General features: G+C 37.1%; 1 protein-coding gene and 1 pseudogene across 5 annotated transcripts in view; both read right to left on the reverse strand.

Annotated features, from left to right (window-relative positions):
* The window catches only part of PHF14 (PHD finger protein 14), a 206,555-nt gene extending 195,428 nt beyond the window's left edge, over positions 1 to 11,127 (reverse strand). For 3 of the 5 annotated variants that reach the window (XM_059396776.1, XM_059396780.1, XM_059396779.1), the window contains exons 1-3: positions 10,618 to 11,126; positions 10,002 to 10,112; positions 315 to 1,102 (exon numbers count right to left, since the gene is read on the reverse strand). In XM_059396776.1, the coding sequence (XP_059252759.1) occupies positions 315 to 1,102; positions 10,002 to 10,112; position 10,618 (900 nt within the window). In that variant the 5' untranslated portion in view covers positions 10,619 to 11,126. Of the gene's footprint in view, positions 1 to 314; positions 1,103 to 10,001; positions 10,113 to 10,617 lie in introns of all 5 variants that reach the window. The other 2 variants (XM_059396777.1, XM_059396778.1) reach the window with 2 other exon arrangements.
* A 2,185-nt stretch (positions 11,128 to 13,312) lies between these two features.
* On the reverse strand, positions 13,313 to 14,108 carry LOC132016308 (small ribosomal subunit protein uS3-like; annotated as a pseudogene).
* Positions 14,109 to 18,546: the final 4,438 nt, after the last annotated feature.

The following is an 18,546-nucleotide window of genomic DNA, read 5'->3' on the forward strand; positions in this document are numbered from 1 at the left end:
GAGGACAGGAAAGGGAAAGGAAAACTACCATATCCCTAGTTTATGGATATAAAAATATTTCTCTAATTATAAAGACTGTGAGCTCCTTGAGGCCGGTGATTGTGAGCTCCTTGAGGACGGTGACAAACAGTAGATACTCAATAAAGGCTGGTTGACCAAATGAATAAATGTTACAGTTAGGGTGCTCATTCACTCCCACAGCTGTCTATCAATAGGATTTCAAGGAAGCTACTTAATGTAACGAGTAGAATGGTTTAGAGAAGAATTCCCTTTTCCCCAGACAGACAGAGATCATAAAAATTGGGTTGATCTACCTCATTACTCTTGCTTTGAGATAGTGTCAGGCTATCATTGGTCAGTTCCTCATCATCAGCACTGTTTCTGCTAAGAACTTTACTCTTCTTCTTCTTGCAACCCCCTTCACTGGCAGGGCTGCTATGATCTTCATCATTGCCTTCATCATTCTCATCCTCGTCACTCACACTTCCCTCATCTTCATCATCTTCATTGTCTCCATCACTTCCTTCTTTCTGAGATGCAGATCTCCCCTTTCTCTTTACTACAGTAGGTCGCCAATCATTGTCATCTTCGCTGTCATAGTCATCCATATCATTCAGCTCTTCCATGGAAACAAAATCCAAAAGTGGTCGATTTCGACGAAGGTTCCACTTTTTTGGCTCACTGACTTGCTCCTCTGTAGTGGTTGCTGCAGTGGGGACTGAAGGAGATGTGTTAACAGCAGGACTTGTGGCTGGTGCGGTGGCAGCAGCAGAAGCAGCCACATTATCAGATACTGTTGCTTTTTCTTTATCCTCTCTCTCCTTCTCTTTCTCCTTTTCTTTCTCCTTCTCTTTTTCCTTCTCTTTCTCCTTTTTCTTTCTAGGTCTTTCTCCATTTTCTTCTTCCTCCTTCTTTTCCATTTTAATTAACTGTTTTTCTGATGACAGTATTTCTTCCTCTGCAGAATTTTTAAGTTGTTCCTCTTTTACTTTAATATCTTCATTCAGTTCTTCTTCTAAAATATTTTCTTCAGAATCACTACAGGAACCTTCTCCACTGTCCTTTGAAGGATCTTCACTTCCATTACCACTCCCTTCAGAATCTGTTGAAAATATGAGAAAAAAAAACCACACATATGTATATACATACACACACACACACACAACGCTGACACAAATGAAACCACCAAAATTTGTGAGTAACTTGCAAAACAATATAAACAAATTTAAGTCAAAGAATGATAGACATTCCCAACCTGATTAAATAATAAATCAATGAAGTTGGTATAATGGTTCTAATTCAATATAGCACTAATGAAGATGAATATATGTAACTCTAAATTAAAATGTTTTTTAAAAAGGAACACTATTTTGTGTTATATAGCTCATGCTATACGTGGTACCCTAGAAGCATTTTTTTTTCCTACAGGTAAAGGTGCTTCTTTTTAAACTGGGCACTTGATTTTAACTTAATGATATAATACAGACCAAATTCTTCTTCTCTTCCATCTTCATCTCATAAACTGTAAGAACTTACAAGCGTTGAGTCACATTGAGAACAAGAAAAACCTGGCCCAAAAAACTTGGGTCTCATTTATTTTATTCCTTACCCAGCAAAAATGAACACAGCTATTTATGACAGGCAACACCCCTAACATACTAATCAATTTTAGGAGTATCAAGTACACAGGTGAAAGGAGACAATAGCATGGCATAGTAAATGGAAGTTCCAACAGCAGTTATCAATTTTCCTGCTGATTAGTATACTATTCATACCAATAAGAGCCACTTAAACTTTAAAAAAGCCCCCTAGAATGAAAGAAATGAGTAATTTTTTAAAAAAACAAATCCATCTTGAAAGAAGCAACCATGGTAGTCATTAAAAAGATTGGCTTAGACTATTAAAGAGTTCATTCAGGACTACAAGCTTTCTAGCAAGTTTCTTCCATCCCTGCCTAGGGCAGCCCAGGCCATCTTGGCCTAACACTACTCAATAAATAACCTCCTGATCCTCTTTATACCTAATTGAATAAATAAAAATCTAAAATTTGAAATAACGAGAAGAAAAAAAAAGGAAGGGAAGCTGAAAGAAGTAAGAAACAAGTGGTCATTTTCAGGTCATGGCCAACAACTATAGTAAAATCTTTAAGGTGATACATTCTTTGAGCCTATAACTAAGAAAAGGATAATAATAAAATGGTGAAAAAAAGTCTATGCTTCCACACCATTTTAAGTTCTGTTAACTCAACCAGGCTTAGCTATTATAATTAAATGGACATTAAAAGTAAAGAAAGTAAAAAAAAAAAAAAAGTGAAGAAAATTATAATTAGGTATCTAAAATATCCTAGAAATCCTTTACAAAAGGCTTAAAAAAAAAATCCTGCAAGTTAAATCAATTAAAAATATAGTAATGTACAATAGATACTGACTGGCCCTACAAAATATTTGTCAATCTCAAGATTAACACACAGGGACCCACAGCTTATTATAACTGTTGTGAAAAAACACTCATCCTAAACAATCTTACATAGGACACAGGAGCAATATCATTTAGGTCAACAATCCCTTATTTGGAACTTATGGAGTCAGATAGCTTTCAGAATTTTGATTTTTTTTTTTTTTCCCAGATTTTGGAAGGGTAGCATGGTGTATACACAACGTCTTACACTAAAATCTCCAATGAGTCTATGGCACTATCCTATAATCAAATACATTTCCGCAGTGAAAAGTATAAATATTTACAAATGTGATAAGGAAACATTACAAATAAACTATCATTTCTAGTTAGGTTTTACCAAAAACAAGTTTGTATCAAATTTAGGAAACACCTTTAGATTTGAGCTTCCTGATTTTCAAAGAGTGTAAATCCAGTATCACCCACAACTAGGTAACTTCTTTTCAGTCCAACAGTTATATAAATCATTAAGAAAATTATGATTTTTTTAATACCACTCATAATTAAACCCAACCTACCAAAAAAAAAAACCACCTACTTCTGGAAAAAATAAAAATAATAATGATTTCTAGATTTTTTTTAGATAAGAATCTAATAAATAATAAGCAGAGTTGACCAAATACTTCTAAGGCAAAAAGAGTCTCTGTGCATAGTGACTAAAAACTGGAACATCTTGCAAATGATGCCATAATTAAGAGAGATGGCCATAATTAAGAGAGATACTCCTTAAAGTACCTAAAAAAGGGCGCCTGGGTGGCTCAGTTGGTTAAGTATCTGCCTTCAGTCCAGGTCATGATCCCTGGGTCCTGGGATAGAGCCCCACATCAGGCTCTCCCCTCAGCAGGGAGTCTGTTTCTCCTTCTGCCTCTCACTCTGTTCATGCTCTCTCCTTCTCTCTCTCTCAAATAAATAAATAAAATCTTTTAAAAAATTAAAATAAATAATAAATTAAAATAAATAAAATCTTAAAAAAATTAAAAGTACCTAAAAATTACTAATAAAAACTTAGTAGATATAAAAGTTAGGTTAACTGGGGCACAAATGTAGGTACCTAATCAAAACTGAGACAAATCCAACTTTGTTATTACTTGGTAAAGTTTGCAAAATGTTAAGAATTTTTATGATTTTTGTCTTGGTGGTTGTTGCCAATGCCAATCATTTCTAAATGCATGGGGGTGGGGGCGACTGGGTGGCTCAGTCAGTTAAGCAACTGACTGGTGGTTTAGGCTCAGGTCCTGATATCATGGGTCATGGGGTTAAGACCCATGTGGGGCTCTGCACTCAGTGGGGAACCTGCTCAAGATTCTCTCTCACTCTCCCCCGCCCCTGACTCACACGCAAGTGTTCTCACACTCCCTCAAAGAAAATAAACAAATCTTTAAAAAAAAAAAAAAAAAAAAAAGTATGGCAAAATTGGTACTCCTTGATTGTTTTTGTTTTGTAATCACCTCAATAGAAATAAATTTGAAAAGAAAAAAGATTTAAATGTTTTACATCTATTAACATATTATTAGATAAATCTGAAATCTTCCCACAAATCCAAATCCTAATAGCTTACCAAACCCTTCATTCTCCAAATATAATATATTATCCATACTCCAACTGCAGGCATCAGAAATATATCAAATTTTATGGCTTTGATTTCTGAAAAATAACTTCTTCATCTGATTAGTCATCACTTCTTTTTGATACATATGCACTTGAGGGATGGAGATAAACAATATTTAGTTACAAGCATAGCTTGACAAAAACGACGATGAAAAAATCAGTCTTTGGCTGTCTATAATTCTATTCTTATAGGCTGCAAATAAAAATGTCTTATTATTACAAATTCAAACAATGACTGTGTCAAGTTCCAAATCCATCACTCTTATATCTTTTTTTTTTTTTTTCAAGTTAATAGACTAGAGAAATAAGTCAGATACTTCAAATAAGTCAGTTGCTTCTTAGCATTAGAAGAGAAGTAATTCTGGGATGACTGGGTGGCTCAGCTGGTTAAGCAACTACCTTTGGCTCACCTCATGATCTCGGCGTCCTGAGATTGAGTCCAGCAGCAGGCTCCCTGCTCACCAAGGAGTCTGCTTCTCCCTCTCCCTTCTTCCCCTTCCCCCTGCTTGTGTTTGCAAGCTCTCGATCTCTCTCTAATAAATAAAATCTTAAAAAAAAAAAAAAAAAAGTAAGGCCACCTGGGTGGCTCTGTCATTGGTCATCTGCCTTTGGCTCAGTTCATGATCCCAGCATCCTGGAATGAAGCCCCACATCAGGCTCCCTACTTGGTGGGAAGCCTGCTTCTCCATCCCCCTTTTCCCCTGCTTGTATTTGCTCTCTCGCTGTCTTTCTCTCTGTCAAATAAATAAATAAAATCTTAAAAAAAAAAAAAAAGTAATTCTAACTCTACAATAAAAATCGTTCCTTAAAAAAAAAAAAATCTTTAAGGGACACCTGGGTGGCTCAGTTGGTTAAGCAGCTGCCTTCGGCTCAGGTCATGATCCCAGCGTCCTGGGATCGAGTCCCACATCGGGCTCCTTGCTCCGCAGGGAGCCTGCTTCTCCCTCTGCCTCTGCCTTCCACTCTGTCTGCCTGTGCTCGCTCTCTCTCTCTCTGACAAATAAATAAATAAAATCTTTAAAAAATAAAAATCTTTAAAATTGAAATAGTTAAATAAAAGGTACCTTTCTCAAATATACAATATATAAAAATCTCTCTAAGTAATAGCTATTTCAACTAATAGAAGTTAAAAAATTTTTTACAGATACACAATTAAAAGAACAATCTTCAAGAATTCCTTTACAATATTCAATGCTTAAGTTCTCCCCATGATAAATATTAAACAACAAAATTATATTTAATTCAGTTTTATTTTAGCTTTGCAACATAAAGAATGACCTTTGTTCATTAACCTTAATTAACTATTTTGTTCCCTAATCTACTGTAATAGTAATTAGTGTTTATAAATATACAGAATATGTAATAGACAGATTACCAGTCTACTGGTCATTCAGTTATCACCTTGGGGCTATTTTTTACTAATCCTGTATTTTCTCTTTTTAAAAAAGCCAATCAGGGGTGCGTGGATGGCTCAGCAGGTTAAAGCCTCTGCCTTCGGCCCAGGTCATGATCCCAGGGTCCTGGGATTGAGCCCCGCATCGGGCCCTCTGCTCAGTGCAGAGCCTGCTTCTCTCTCTCTCTCTCTGCCTGCCTCGCTGCCTACTTGAGTTCTCTGTCAAATAAATAAATAAAATCTTTAAAAAAAAAAATAAAAATAAAAAAGCCAATCAATCAACACAACTCATCCTCTACTCATTATCTCTAGTTCCAGCTGTGTCATTTATCATTTTCTGAATAAATCTGGACCAGTGGCTCTCAAGTAAGAACAATTTGGAATACTGTCTCAAAGAGAACATTGGCAATGTTTAGACAATGAATGATTGCCATGAAGGTGGGGGTGGGGGCAGGAAGGGACGATGCTACTGGCAGTTAGTAAGTAGAAAACAGATGCTGCTAAACATTCTACAGTAAACAGGAAAAGCCTCTTACAAAGAATTATACAACAACAAATGCCAACACTGCCGAGATTGGGAAACCCTGGTCTAGCAATTAAAGGCCTTAATTTGACCTTATTATACTTGCCCAGGTGCATCTCTTATTCTTTTACTCAATCCTGATTCCCAAATATAAATGATATTTTCCAGCCTCCACACTTCTAACACTTAATAGTTTCCCTCATCTATACTGCCTCTCTCTCAGTTCCTAGTTCAACTCTTATCTCCTCAGTGAATTGTTCTAGATAAATCTAGTCTACAGTAGTCCTATCTCCTTGACTTGAACGACAAAAAGGAATCAATCATGCTTTGTGTTATCTGTTATTTTACTTACTTAGTTATTCTAATATTATCACATTTCTTTGTGAATTCACCATAATATTCAGCAAAATGCTCCTAAACAAAACTACACATCATCAATGATCATTATCTTGATCCACTTAGCCAAAATTAGATTAAGTACAAAATGCCACCAAAGCAAAGTCTCAGCCAGACTCTTCCAGCTAATTTTCTGGCAATTTGGCCTAATTAAATTAACTACGGATCAAGATCTAAAGTTAATCACCTTACTCCAGCAAGCAGGTTAGAGGGGACACAACACTGCTATTTTGTCTTAGTTAACAAAAGTTATATATGCACTCATCTTCAAAGACATTCCACTTATATATCTACCTTTTATATCTGTGTGTGTGTGTGTGTATTCCACTTATATATATCAGATAACTAGGTAATTTATCTTAACCCCAATTACAGGACCAAGTCTCAAATATAACCACTTTAACTAGCCTGAATGATGAAACTGCCAATAATCTGAAATTTGTAATTTCATATGGTCCAACATTTCCATATATTGTTCTTCTGGTGACTATCACCATAATTCTAATGTGATTATACTCTGTCCTCAATCAGAACTGAGAAATTGAGGGGCACCTGGGTGGCTTAGTTGGTTAAGTCTCTGTCCTCAGCTCAGGTCATGATCCCATGATCTGGGATTAAGCCCCACCAGCTCCATGCTCAGCAAGGAGCTTGCTTCTCTTTCTCCCTCTGCCCCTCTCCCTGCTTGTTCTCACTCTCTCAAATGAATAAATAAAAATCTTAAAAAAAAAAAAAAAGAAAAAAAAAAGAGGGGCACCTGGGTGGGTCAGTGGGTTAAGCCTCTGCCTTTAGCTCAGATCATGATCCTGGGGTCCTGGGATCAAGCCCCACATCAAGCTCTTTGCTCAGCGGGGAGCCTGCTTCTCCACCTCCCTCTGCCTGCCTCTCTGCCTACTTGTGATCTCTGTCCGTCAAATAAATAATTAAAAAGAAGAAAAATCTAACTAATTTCACATTAAAGATGAAATGAGAGATGATCTATTTTCAGTCTGTACTCTTCTAAAGTCAGAGGCTTATACTTATTAACCATCAATAATCAATCACTTGACAATCTTATCGGCAGGTCATTTTTTGAGCAATATTTACGTTTTCCTATTTTATTATCCGAGAAACACATGAATAATATTATGTTTATCTGCAAGGTGCTGAATATAATATTTCAGAATTGTCTATATTCTTAATGCCGAACAGAAATAGGAAATTTTATAGTCAGAATTTCTGATTTCAAAAAGGAAAAGAAATTGATGCACAGAATCCTGTTAACAAAAATTAAGGCCAATCAATCTAATCATTTTAACGTTAAGCTCTAAGGGAGTCAGTAGTTCATTCAACAAGTCATTTCTACACATTGTTTTGGAAAGAAGCTTTGGACAGATAGATGATTGGCTACTAATTCTCCACCTCCAGTTTAATCTATTCCTATGTAAGGGCTGGGATTCCACAATTCTTACATGACTGAAAACCAGTGATAAGTCTAATATTTTATTTCCTGTAAGAGTCCAACTACCTCAGGCTAAAGAACGGATTCAAACAAGAAACATTGGTAATCTATAGTAAGCCACCATGTTAGTTATGGGGGACACCGATGCACCTTAACCTAGAATGGAAAATAGGATTCAATTTCTACTATTAACTATTTTAAACAAAATAATTTACTACTATAATCTCCTTTGCAGTAACATAATGAGAACTACACAGTAACCAAGGAAGTAAATTACAAATAGAGCAGACTAGATATGATAACAAGAGGGAATAGAAAGTACTTTTTTAGCACTATAAAAAGATATTTTAAAAAACTGTCAGACTAACAAAACTCATCCTCCCACTTTTCACACATAATTGATAATTCCCATCAACTCTGATTAAGATTTAACAAGGTCAGGAATCTTCACTTAGCTTGAAACCAAAAGTTATCTTGAAAAACAGTTTGTATCATTAGATTGTTTTAACCTTTGTAAGGAAACAGGATACCTGTGCATAACTATAATTCAATAAACAAAAAGAAAAAAATCTACAAAGTCAGGATTTATTGTCACAGAAACAATTATGGAATACCTAAAGATTAAGCTTTGGAGTTTTTTCATAATGGTATTCAAGTAAGTCATAACCTCTGAAACCCAATAACTATTGTCACAGTTAACAAGCTCTACCGAAACTACATTCTAACCAAAAATATCATCTACCAAGATTCTCAACAAGAGAACTTAAAGAATTTTGGCTCCTCTCCCTTCCCTTTCTTTCCTTCTTTGGAAGTACCAAACATCAGTGAATTGACTAAGCTGGAGAGAAATTGGCTAAGAAGCAAAGGTTAAAAACCAATTAATCAAGATAAACTTAACTTTTGATTGTTGGGAGTGACCTCAATTAGCCACAATATCCAAGTAGTTTCAGTTTAAGATTACATCTAATTATTTTTAGGATCTAAGGAGCAAAAAGACTTAAATTTTGGCATCAAAGGCATGGATTACATCCATTATGGCCTAAGTGACCTCAAGCAAGTTCTTTAAACTCAAGTCCCCTGTTATCTGTAAAATAATATCTCCTTTACTACGCTATTATAAAAGTTAAATGAGATTACAATAATAAAAAGTTCTCAGTAAATCAACATGCAAATTCTACTTGTTGGTGCTATTTAGAGTAATAATGGAAACATAACACAACCTAATTTCATCTTACCATCCCCAGCAGAAGAAAGGAAGGAAGGAAGAAATAAAGAAAGAAAGAGCGAGCAACGGAAAGGAGAGAGAGATGACTAAGCACAGAAAACTCTCTGGGAGAATACTTTAAAATTATTAAAGGGATGAAACTGAAAAGTCTTTAATTTCTTACTTTACTTAAACTTCCATCAGAAGGGGCAAAATTATAAGTAATTTTTATTGTGCATGTATGTATTAGTATTTCTCACATAAAATATTTAAACAATTTATATGCATTTCTCAGATTCTCACGATTAAAACTCTACACATATATCTATACATGTGAAGTACAATAAACAGAAGATACCATGGAAAACCGTATTTTTCTGTTTTCCAATCTCGTACAATGTGAACATAGGGCCTTTTTTAAAAAGTTTGTTTTTAAAATCACAAAACATAATGAGTAAGCACATATCTTTGTACTTAGGAGATTTTTGAAGAGCCCAATCCACAAGGTCCAACACCTACCACAAAGCACAACTTTTTACTCTGGTCAACTTTATTCTGATAAGGGAGCGAATAGACAAAAAGCAAAACTCCCCTCATAGGGTGCCAAGTGATCTGAATAGAGAAGAACCCTGCTTATGGGCTGTTCATGGCTCACATTACTCTCAGGATATTATCTGACTTTCGGATACTTCTATATTTTTTTCCTCTATCCATAAAATAAGCATAAATTATTTTTGCGTAAAGAACAGAGAAAATTCCGCTATCTATAAGTTCTTTTCTATCTGTTAGTATCTGAGCATCAATATAAACAGAAGCAATGATAGGGATCTAGTGAAAGGATCTTAGGGAAATGTGAGAAAATAAATGAAGTTTATGTGCTTTAACTTTAAATTGGCATTTTAATCAAAACCGATTTTTTAAGAGGGTCTGAAAATAAGCCCAACTTTCAGAAAGCTGGGAAAAGGGAAGAAAATGAAACATTTACCTGAGGCATCTCCAACTTTAAAATCACTGTCATCTGAACTATCATAATCGAGAGCTTCTAGCAGAGAAGCTGCCAAAGGCTTCACCTGCCTCCTCTTGGAGCTGCGATCCACTGTTAAGAGAAAAACATTACACCGTCATTAATAATCACGCCAAGCACAGAAGACAGCGGTGATGCTAAGGGAAGATACAGATGACCTCGAGCAGGGAATCTTTGTCTACTTCAGTTCTCAGCACAAAAAGTGTCGGAAGCTTGCTTGGGGTGGGCACACGGTCTGGGGAGGGCGGGCCAGCAGCACAGGCTCCAGGCTGGGGAGAAGCCAAGGGGAACCCCGGCCAGCCAAAATCAAAGCTGACCCCCGTAACAACATCCTCTTATTTTTCAGCGACTCGCTCAAAATCCCTCACTTAGACACGGAGACAGTCAGCAGAAAGAAAACGCGAAGCCCAGGTAGTGAAAAAAGCCTTGTTCATTCCCGCAGATGTGGAAGGGAAGCGCCCACGAAAGGTCCAGCTTCCAGCGGAAACCTGCCGCCCCCACCCTGCGCCCACCGGCCCTGACTTCTAGAAGGGCTGAAATGCACCTTTCTCCCGGCAGAGGCCTCTGACACACTTACTAAGGAATCCGTGAGGTGGTCGTTTGGAGGAGACCTAGGGAGAGGCTGCGAGAGCCTAGGCAGCGCTGAGGTCTGGACTGATACCGCGGGAACAAATCCGAAAGATGCTACTTAAAATCGGCGGCAGCGCCGCCGACCGGACCCGGGCGCCTCAAGAGCAGCCCCTCCCGCCCCCCACCCCGCCCCCTAGTCCTCGCCGAACCGGCCCCGGCTGCTCGCGCCCCTTCCCACGGCGCTCCCCTGCCGGAGGCTCCCTTAGGCCCCGGCAGCTCTGGGGGAGTTAATTTCCTCCGTTAAAACTGTTAGAAAAAAATAAAAGAAAGAAAAACTTTATTAGCCTGCACCAGAAGAAACAAAAGACCCAGAAATGAATTTGCACAGTCCGAGGTCGATTGCCTGAGACAATAGAGAAAGCAACGACCCGGATACAGCTCGGAAGAGAAGGAAGTGAAAACCCAAGGCAAAGCGCGGCCCTAAGAGCAGCAAGAGGCTTGAGCGCGTGCGCCGGACTTGCAGCGGCTCTCCGTCTCTCCTGTTGGAGGAGCCGAACAGATCCGAGTGAGAACCGATTGGGAGCCGAGCGGAGCCGAGTAGTGACGAGCAGGAGCAGAGGGCCCTCCCGGACCCGGAGCGGCTCTTCCCACAAATCACTGAGGCTCCACCCCCGCCCCCCCCGCCCAAATCTGTGGGACGCCAACGTTTGTTACTGGTGTCGGTTTCCTAAGGAGTTGCTCAGAGTACATTTTACAGAAAGAGCCGTTTCTAGCTTAAGTTACTAGCACAAACATTAGTAATACCAACAGCAACATTCTACCTGCTGCCTCTATAAATTGCAACCCTTTAAATATTTTGGAACATCGAATATTTTATTTCCTGAAAGAGGGAAAGGTGAGAATCGCATTAGACTTCGCTAATTTGAAAATAAAACTGCGACGGGGGAAACTGCGAGGGGGGAAAACCATTAATTTAGTTATATTAATTAACTGTTATTACAACGAGTGTATTGCGGACAGTCATTTTCACATTAAAAAAAGTATTTAATTTTACTGAAAATACATCTAGGGGGGAAAAATCCATTTCACAAGTATATCGTGTGTTACGTCAGGATGTGTGTGCACGTAGATGTGAAATAATGCCTTACATTCACTTAGGGAATTTTTTTTTCATGATGGAATTTTATTTTCCCTTCAAAAGTTGGCAGATTAAGTGATCTATTGTCAATGACCTTTATAAATGAAAAATATTAGAACAACTTTGGAATCTTTTAATCCAGAAAAATGGCAAACAGACCTTATGACAACTGAGGCATTCAAAAGGGAATTTATTTTTTAAGGTGAATTTTTAAATCCGTAAAAATTCGGGTCAATATATACAACTGGATATGGCAGCCCTTCAACAGTTTCAAATGCCACATTTATTTATATACAGGATAAATACTTTTTAAACAATATTAAAATGTTAGAATCTGACTAGCATTAGTACTTGACAAAAGTTTACATATAGATAGAGAAAGGATTTGGATGAAGTTTACTCAGTTCACTAGTTTATTCCACATAAAAGCATGGAGTGGTAGTGTTTGTAACGTGGGAAAATAAATTTGTGGGAATCAAATCATATAATGCAATAGTGGAGCTTACTCTTTAAAGAAACATGTTGAATTATTTTGTGAACTGGAATTGAATTTTATAATATTAAATTTGACAAAAAATAGCAAATATTTACACAAAGTAGTATAATTTATGGAATAATTATACAGAGGGTGGAAGGACTGTAAGATAGTTGTCTTTTCCATTCCAGAACTTAAGGTACAGGTAAGGATAAAAATGGGTCAGACAATTGCTGTATATTGTGAGACAGGCTACCAGAGTTAAGAACACACATGCTAAGAAGAGAGAAGGCATTCAGGGAAGGCTTCCTGGAGAAAGTGATAGAACCAGACATAGTCTGAACTTACCTGAAAAAAGGAGAAAGGAGAAAAAGAGACAGAAGTGTTCCAGACCAAGAAAGGGTCGTGTACAAATGCTCAGGGCTAGGGTTACCTAGTTAGATTCCCCAAAAGCTGGACTACTTCTAATGTCCCAGGACATTCGACCATAACAGTAGTTGTATAAATTATATCGCAACCTCATCTTTCTGTTTCCCTTATCCCTGCCAAAAATGCAAACTCTTCCAATCTCTAAGAATCTCTAGTCCCTCATCCACTGCTGTGTGCCCCTCAAACCTTTCCACAGTGCTATAGAAACTTACATTCCTGAAATTTAAAACTTACTTAGTAAACCCTCTTCCTTTCTGTGTCCTTGTCTAAAATGGAAAGTTACCCTGCAGCCCTCTCAATTGGAGGTCACTCAGCCTCCCACACCTCATTTTCTCAAGATCCAGAGGTGGCATCTAATCCTTAATACTCCCCACTGGCCTTCAGACTTGTTATTCCTCCAGTTAAAAGCCTAGAAAATTAATTATTTGGCCAGCTCCACTTTGGGAACTTAATTTCCATTCTTTTTCAAACATTAACCATACTAAGGATTGTTTTACATCTGAGGTTAGAGAACCAAACATTCCACTCTCCTCCTAGATTCATTGGGAGGAATTATGCTGAATTATCTAAAAGGAAAAAGACACTCCAAAAGCTAGCATTTAAGTTTCTATAAGAAAAATTCCTAGGAATAGATTATCTTTTTTTTCCCCAGAGATTTTATTAAAGGTCTTTACAGAGCAAAATCCAGACTCCAGATCCAGCTGCCAAGGATACCCTGTTATCCTGTGGGTACTGGGAGCAGCGCAGCATAGCAGGACGCTCTAGATTCCCATCCTTCTGTTCCAAGATGGGGGTGGTAGGCAATATCTCATCTTTGGGTTCCACAACTCTCACATGATCAAGCATGGGCTTCTTAGAGCCAATCTTACTACTTGGGTCCCTGGGAAGCATGATCTTCACTTTGATGCCTAGCACATCCCATCTGAGGAGCACATGGTACACAACAGTGTCAACACAGTAGTTAGGGTTCCCACTGTGAATCATCAGGCTATCTAAAAACATCATAAATTTAGCCCTCTGTCCTTGCACTTTCTCAGACACCAAGATCTCACAGCTTTTGGCCCCACACTTCATGATGAACTGCCGTACATCATAACAGGCCCTCTGCACAGCAGGTCCTCTTAGGAGTTTGTATCAGAGAGACTCTGCCCTAGCAATAGCACACAAACCTCTTGTGGTCACCTTTTCAATTTAAAGTTCTACCCTGTACCCCGCAAATCAAGCCTCTTCTGAACCCAGTGGTCAATTCCCAGATCTGCTAGCCCTTCTCACCGAGAACATTCTGTGTCCTGATGGCCAAGACATCGATTTCTCTCCTAGTTGGTGTAATTCAGACCTCAACCCCAGAGTAGCCATCTTCAGCCATTACTCACTTCGTAAGTGAGAAATTCATTCAGTTCAGCTTTAAAGATGCCATTGGAAACAAACTTCTCTTCTTGGAAATTTGCACCACCATCTTGCTGTCACGGGCCACTGCTAGAAATAAACTTTCTGAATAAAAAAATGTAAACAGGGGCGCCTGGGCTCAGTGGGTTAAAGCCTCTGCCTTTGGCTCAGGTCATGGTCTCAGGGTCCTGGGATCGAGCCCAACATCGGGCTCTCTGCTCAGTGGGGATCCTGCTTCCTCCTCTCTCTCTGTCTGCCTCCTGCCTACTTGTGATCTCTGTCTGTCAAATAAATGAATAAAATCTTAAAAAAAATGTAAACATATTTATATTCAACAAACATTGTCTAATTGCTCTCTGAAAATAGGCTGTACTAATATATATTATCACCAAGAGTACAGGAGGATTCTTTCCAAACCCCTGGTCATTGAGTATTCATAGTCATTTTTTTAACTTTTAATTTTTAAGTAGTTTTGGATTTATGAAAAAATGAACAATAATACTGAGCTTGTATATACTCCTCACTGTGCTTCCACTAATGTCAACATCTTGCATAACCACGTTACATTTACAATTCTAAGAAATGATCATTAGTACAGTATTATTAAACCACAAACTTTATTTGGATATTGCTAGTTTTCTCACTAATGTCCTCTTTTGCTCCAAGATCCAACCCAGAGGACCATGTTGCATTTAAATTAGCAATCTTTTTAACCTTTGCAATACATGTGTTAAAAGAAAAAAAAAAAGACAATAAGGAAAAAAAGAAGGAAGGAAAGAAACAGAGAAAAAGAAAAGAAATTCAAATTGGGAATTGCTTTTTGATTTGTATTTAATGTGGAAGAAACTGCTAGATGTTTCCCAATACCTATTATCCTTGCCTAGAAAAATAAAAGTCCCAAATTTTAACTAGACATAAGTTTTTCCTTTTTCCTTTTCTTTCTTTCTTTTTTTTTTTTTTTTTTGAAAAGATTTTACTTATTTATTTACCTGAGAGAGAGAGAGACCAGTGGGGAGGAGCCCAGAGCCCAGCACAGGGCTCAAGCTCAGGACCCTGAGATCATGACCTGACCCCAAATTAAGAGTCTGATGCTTAACTGACTGAGCGCTCAGGTGCCCCATTAGACGTGTTTTTCAAGAATAGAGACTACATTTCCTAATCTTCTCAAAGTTATATGTGGTTACATAATTAAGTTCTGGCCAATGGGTTGCTAGCTGAAAAGGTATGTACAACAGGAAATTACATGAAATGAATTATTTCTTTTTTTTTTTCTTTTCTGGAAGTCCACCCCCCACCCCCAATCATTGTGACTAGAATTTCCAGTACACTGCTGAATAAAAGTAGTGAGGGCATACTTCCTTGTCTTGTTCTTGATCTTAGAAAGAAAGCTTTCAACCTTTCACTGTTTTAGTCTGATGTTAGCTGTGGGTTTTCATAGATGCTTTCATTTCATAAAAGAATAACTTCTTTTCTGTTTCTAGTTTGCTGATTTTTTTCATTTTGAAAGAATTTTGAGTTTTATCAAATGCTTTTTCTGTATCTATTGGAACAATCATGTGGATTTTATACTTTTGTAAGTTTGTCAGTATAGTGTAGTACATTGATTTTCATATGTTGAGCCAACCTTGCATTACTGGTACAAATTCCATTTAGTCACGGTGTATATGTTGGATTCAGTTTTGCTAGTATTTTATTGAGTATTTTTGCTTCTATGTTCATAAGGACTATTGCTTTGCTTTTATTTTAGTCATATAAAGAATCTTTATTGTTTATGAACTGCCATTTTAGCATCTCCTATAATATTTTTCTATATGTCTTGAAGGCACACATTGTAAATTACTATTGGCATTCTTAACTCAGAAAAATTTGAATCTCTTAGTGATATGCCACCTTCTCGTTAAAATACTTGTGTTATAGAATCCATCATGCTTTTCTTTTTGTTCTACATTCAATTCAAGGTATTCATGCATTAGTACACATATTGGGAAAATAACTATTTCCTAATTGTTGCAACCACAGACTACCTCAATGTGGTATTTTGCCAAAGAATACTCTTAATGTTCACAAATCAAACTGAACATGATTGTACAAGCATCATCAACAAGTATTAAAAGCAGGATTATATGTAGAAATGTTCCTTCAAACTACTCCTACAAAAGTTGGTGAAGTAAGGAGCATAGTGTTGAATGGACACTTGCTATATGAAAACAATAACAACAACAGAAAAACAAAAGACAGTGAACAGAGAGTCTGCAAACCTGAATTTGAATCCAAGCTTTGCCACTGAATTTGAATCCAAGCTTTGCCACTGAATTTTTGCTTGATCTTTAAAAAGGCAACTTGAACTCTTTAAGCCTCTGATTCCTCATTTAGAATCTGGACATGATAATAATAACTTCTCTCATTAATTGAAAATTTTGAGAAGCAGATGACAAAGGACTCTCTCCAAAATTACTCCAGAAAATGGGAAGGGAAAAAAAAACAAGAACTAGGAGGACATGTAATGCACATAATAATGTAAAAAGAAGAGAAAAAAGTTATAATGAAATATAAATAATTATTGATAATGAAATTTTGAAATTTAATACAGTTATTAAGCAAGAATAGGTAACCAAAAGAACCATAATTTTTAAAGATTATAACCAAATCCAAGAGATTTGGAGGTAAAGAGATGGGAACCCTGGGAAAAGTAAATAAGAGAAATGAAAACAAAAATTGAATTGTCATATATGGTTCAAGGGAGAAGCTGAAGATCCTGATTAATTTTTCTAATCCAGGAAAACACAAATCAGTTTGTTATAAATCTAAGGATAATGTATCTGGTTCACAAAGGGTAGTTGAACACGTGAATTATCTTTCTACCCTTCCCAAATTTCACTGAAGTTACAGAATAAATATAAAAATAGAAATAAGGCCATAAAGCCGTAGTACTGTAATAAACACAGGAGGAGTGTCATGGGCAAACTTTTGAAGACTATTAAGGAATTTTGATAGTTACAGAAGTAGGCTCAGATTGCCAACAACACCCACCAAACTAAGAAGCTAATAATTTCATCCAGGTGAGAAAAAGGAGTTAGTGAAGTGAGATTTTCCTATAAAGTATCCACATAACCCTCCGATGAGAGATAATAAGGCCTGTAAAAAGGGCTAAGACTTGGACAACAATCTGGGTGTTTCATTAAAAGGAAAAGGTCACATAACAATCCCATTTTCAGCTTCTTCTCTGGAATAAAAGTTCAAATTCAGTTCTAATAAGTGGGAAGTCTGACTCCAGAAATTTTCAGAACAGGCACTAGCTTTATAAGAGAAAGAATGATAGTGAGCCCAGTGACTCTCAACTGCCACAGGAAATAGAAAAATCTAGCATTACAAATACTCATAAACCATAAAGGACAGGCTACTCATTCCCATGCACCCTCCCATACCACCGACCTTCTTCCCACCCACTATAACCACTGGAGCAGGGACGTCTGTAAACAGCTTGCATTCATTACCTACCCAGTGAAGAGGGCTTCTTATTTAGGCAAGGTATATAAATTCTAGCTACGAATACCATGCATTCTATGTATACAGATATATAGGTAAGTAAGCAAGCTTCAATTATTAAAGTAAAACTAACAACATGAGAGGAACTAAAGTTTTAAAAACCTTTAAAACAATTATATAATTCAGATATATCAGGCTTCTATGTCCACCATGAGATTTAGAAGGTGAAAGGAAGGCAGAGGCCATCTACTTTTAGCAGCAGCAGCAACAAAACAAGTTTCATTATCTATGAAGATAGAATCCACATTCTGACATCTGCTCAGCCAGCTTCACAGGTATAAGGTTATGGTGAAGGAACAGTTCTGGAAAAGGTTAGCAACGATAGCTGCACTCATTTTCTGACTTCTAGATCACAGCTACAAGTGTATGATCTTCACACTAAAGTCTGATTGGATCCCTAACTTTCCCTCCAGCCTTTCAAATGACTTTATATGCACTATATTTCTTTTCTGCCTAATATACCTAGAGTGGTTTCTGTTTCCTCTACTGAAACCTTGTCTGATGCTGTGTTTAGTACAGAAAGATATTCAGAAAATATACAAGTAAAACCTCAAAATGGGAATTTAAAATTTATTATTTAACTTGGTGTAGGTCAAAACACAGTGGTGATTTTATTACCAGTGGAAAATAAGATTTGGGCAATCCAAGGCATGCACGATGAAAGAGTTGTTTACATTATTACATATGATAACCTGGAATAAGGTACCTGTTTAAGGTCAGCTTTTTATAATAAGTATTTGTTATGACAGGATGCTAAATTGAAAAAAAAATATTGAAGTAGGTTGGTACTCACACAAGCCAGCAGCTAGAGGTCATTTATGATACTTTAAGGATATCCCCTGCAGAGAGCCCATAGCTCATATTATCTTGCCATAATTAATATTTTCAGAGATATTCGAGAGAAAGCAATACGAATGAAGAAAAGAGTGTGCTCAAATTTCTGAACTTCAAGAGAATTCTAA

Source organism: Mustela nigripes, chromosome 4, assembly GCF_022355385.1.
Source record: "Mustela nigripes isolate SB6536 chromosome 4, MUSNIG.SB6536, whole genome shotgun sequence".
NCBI classification, from domain to species: domain Eukaryota; kingdom Metazoa; phylum Chordata; class Mammalia; order Carnivora; family Mustelidae; genus Mustela; species Mustela nigripes.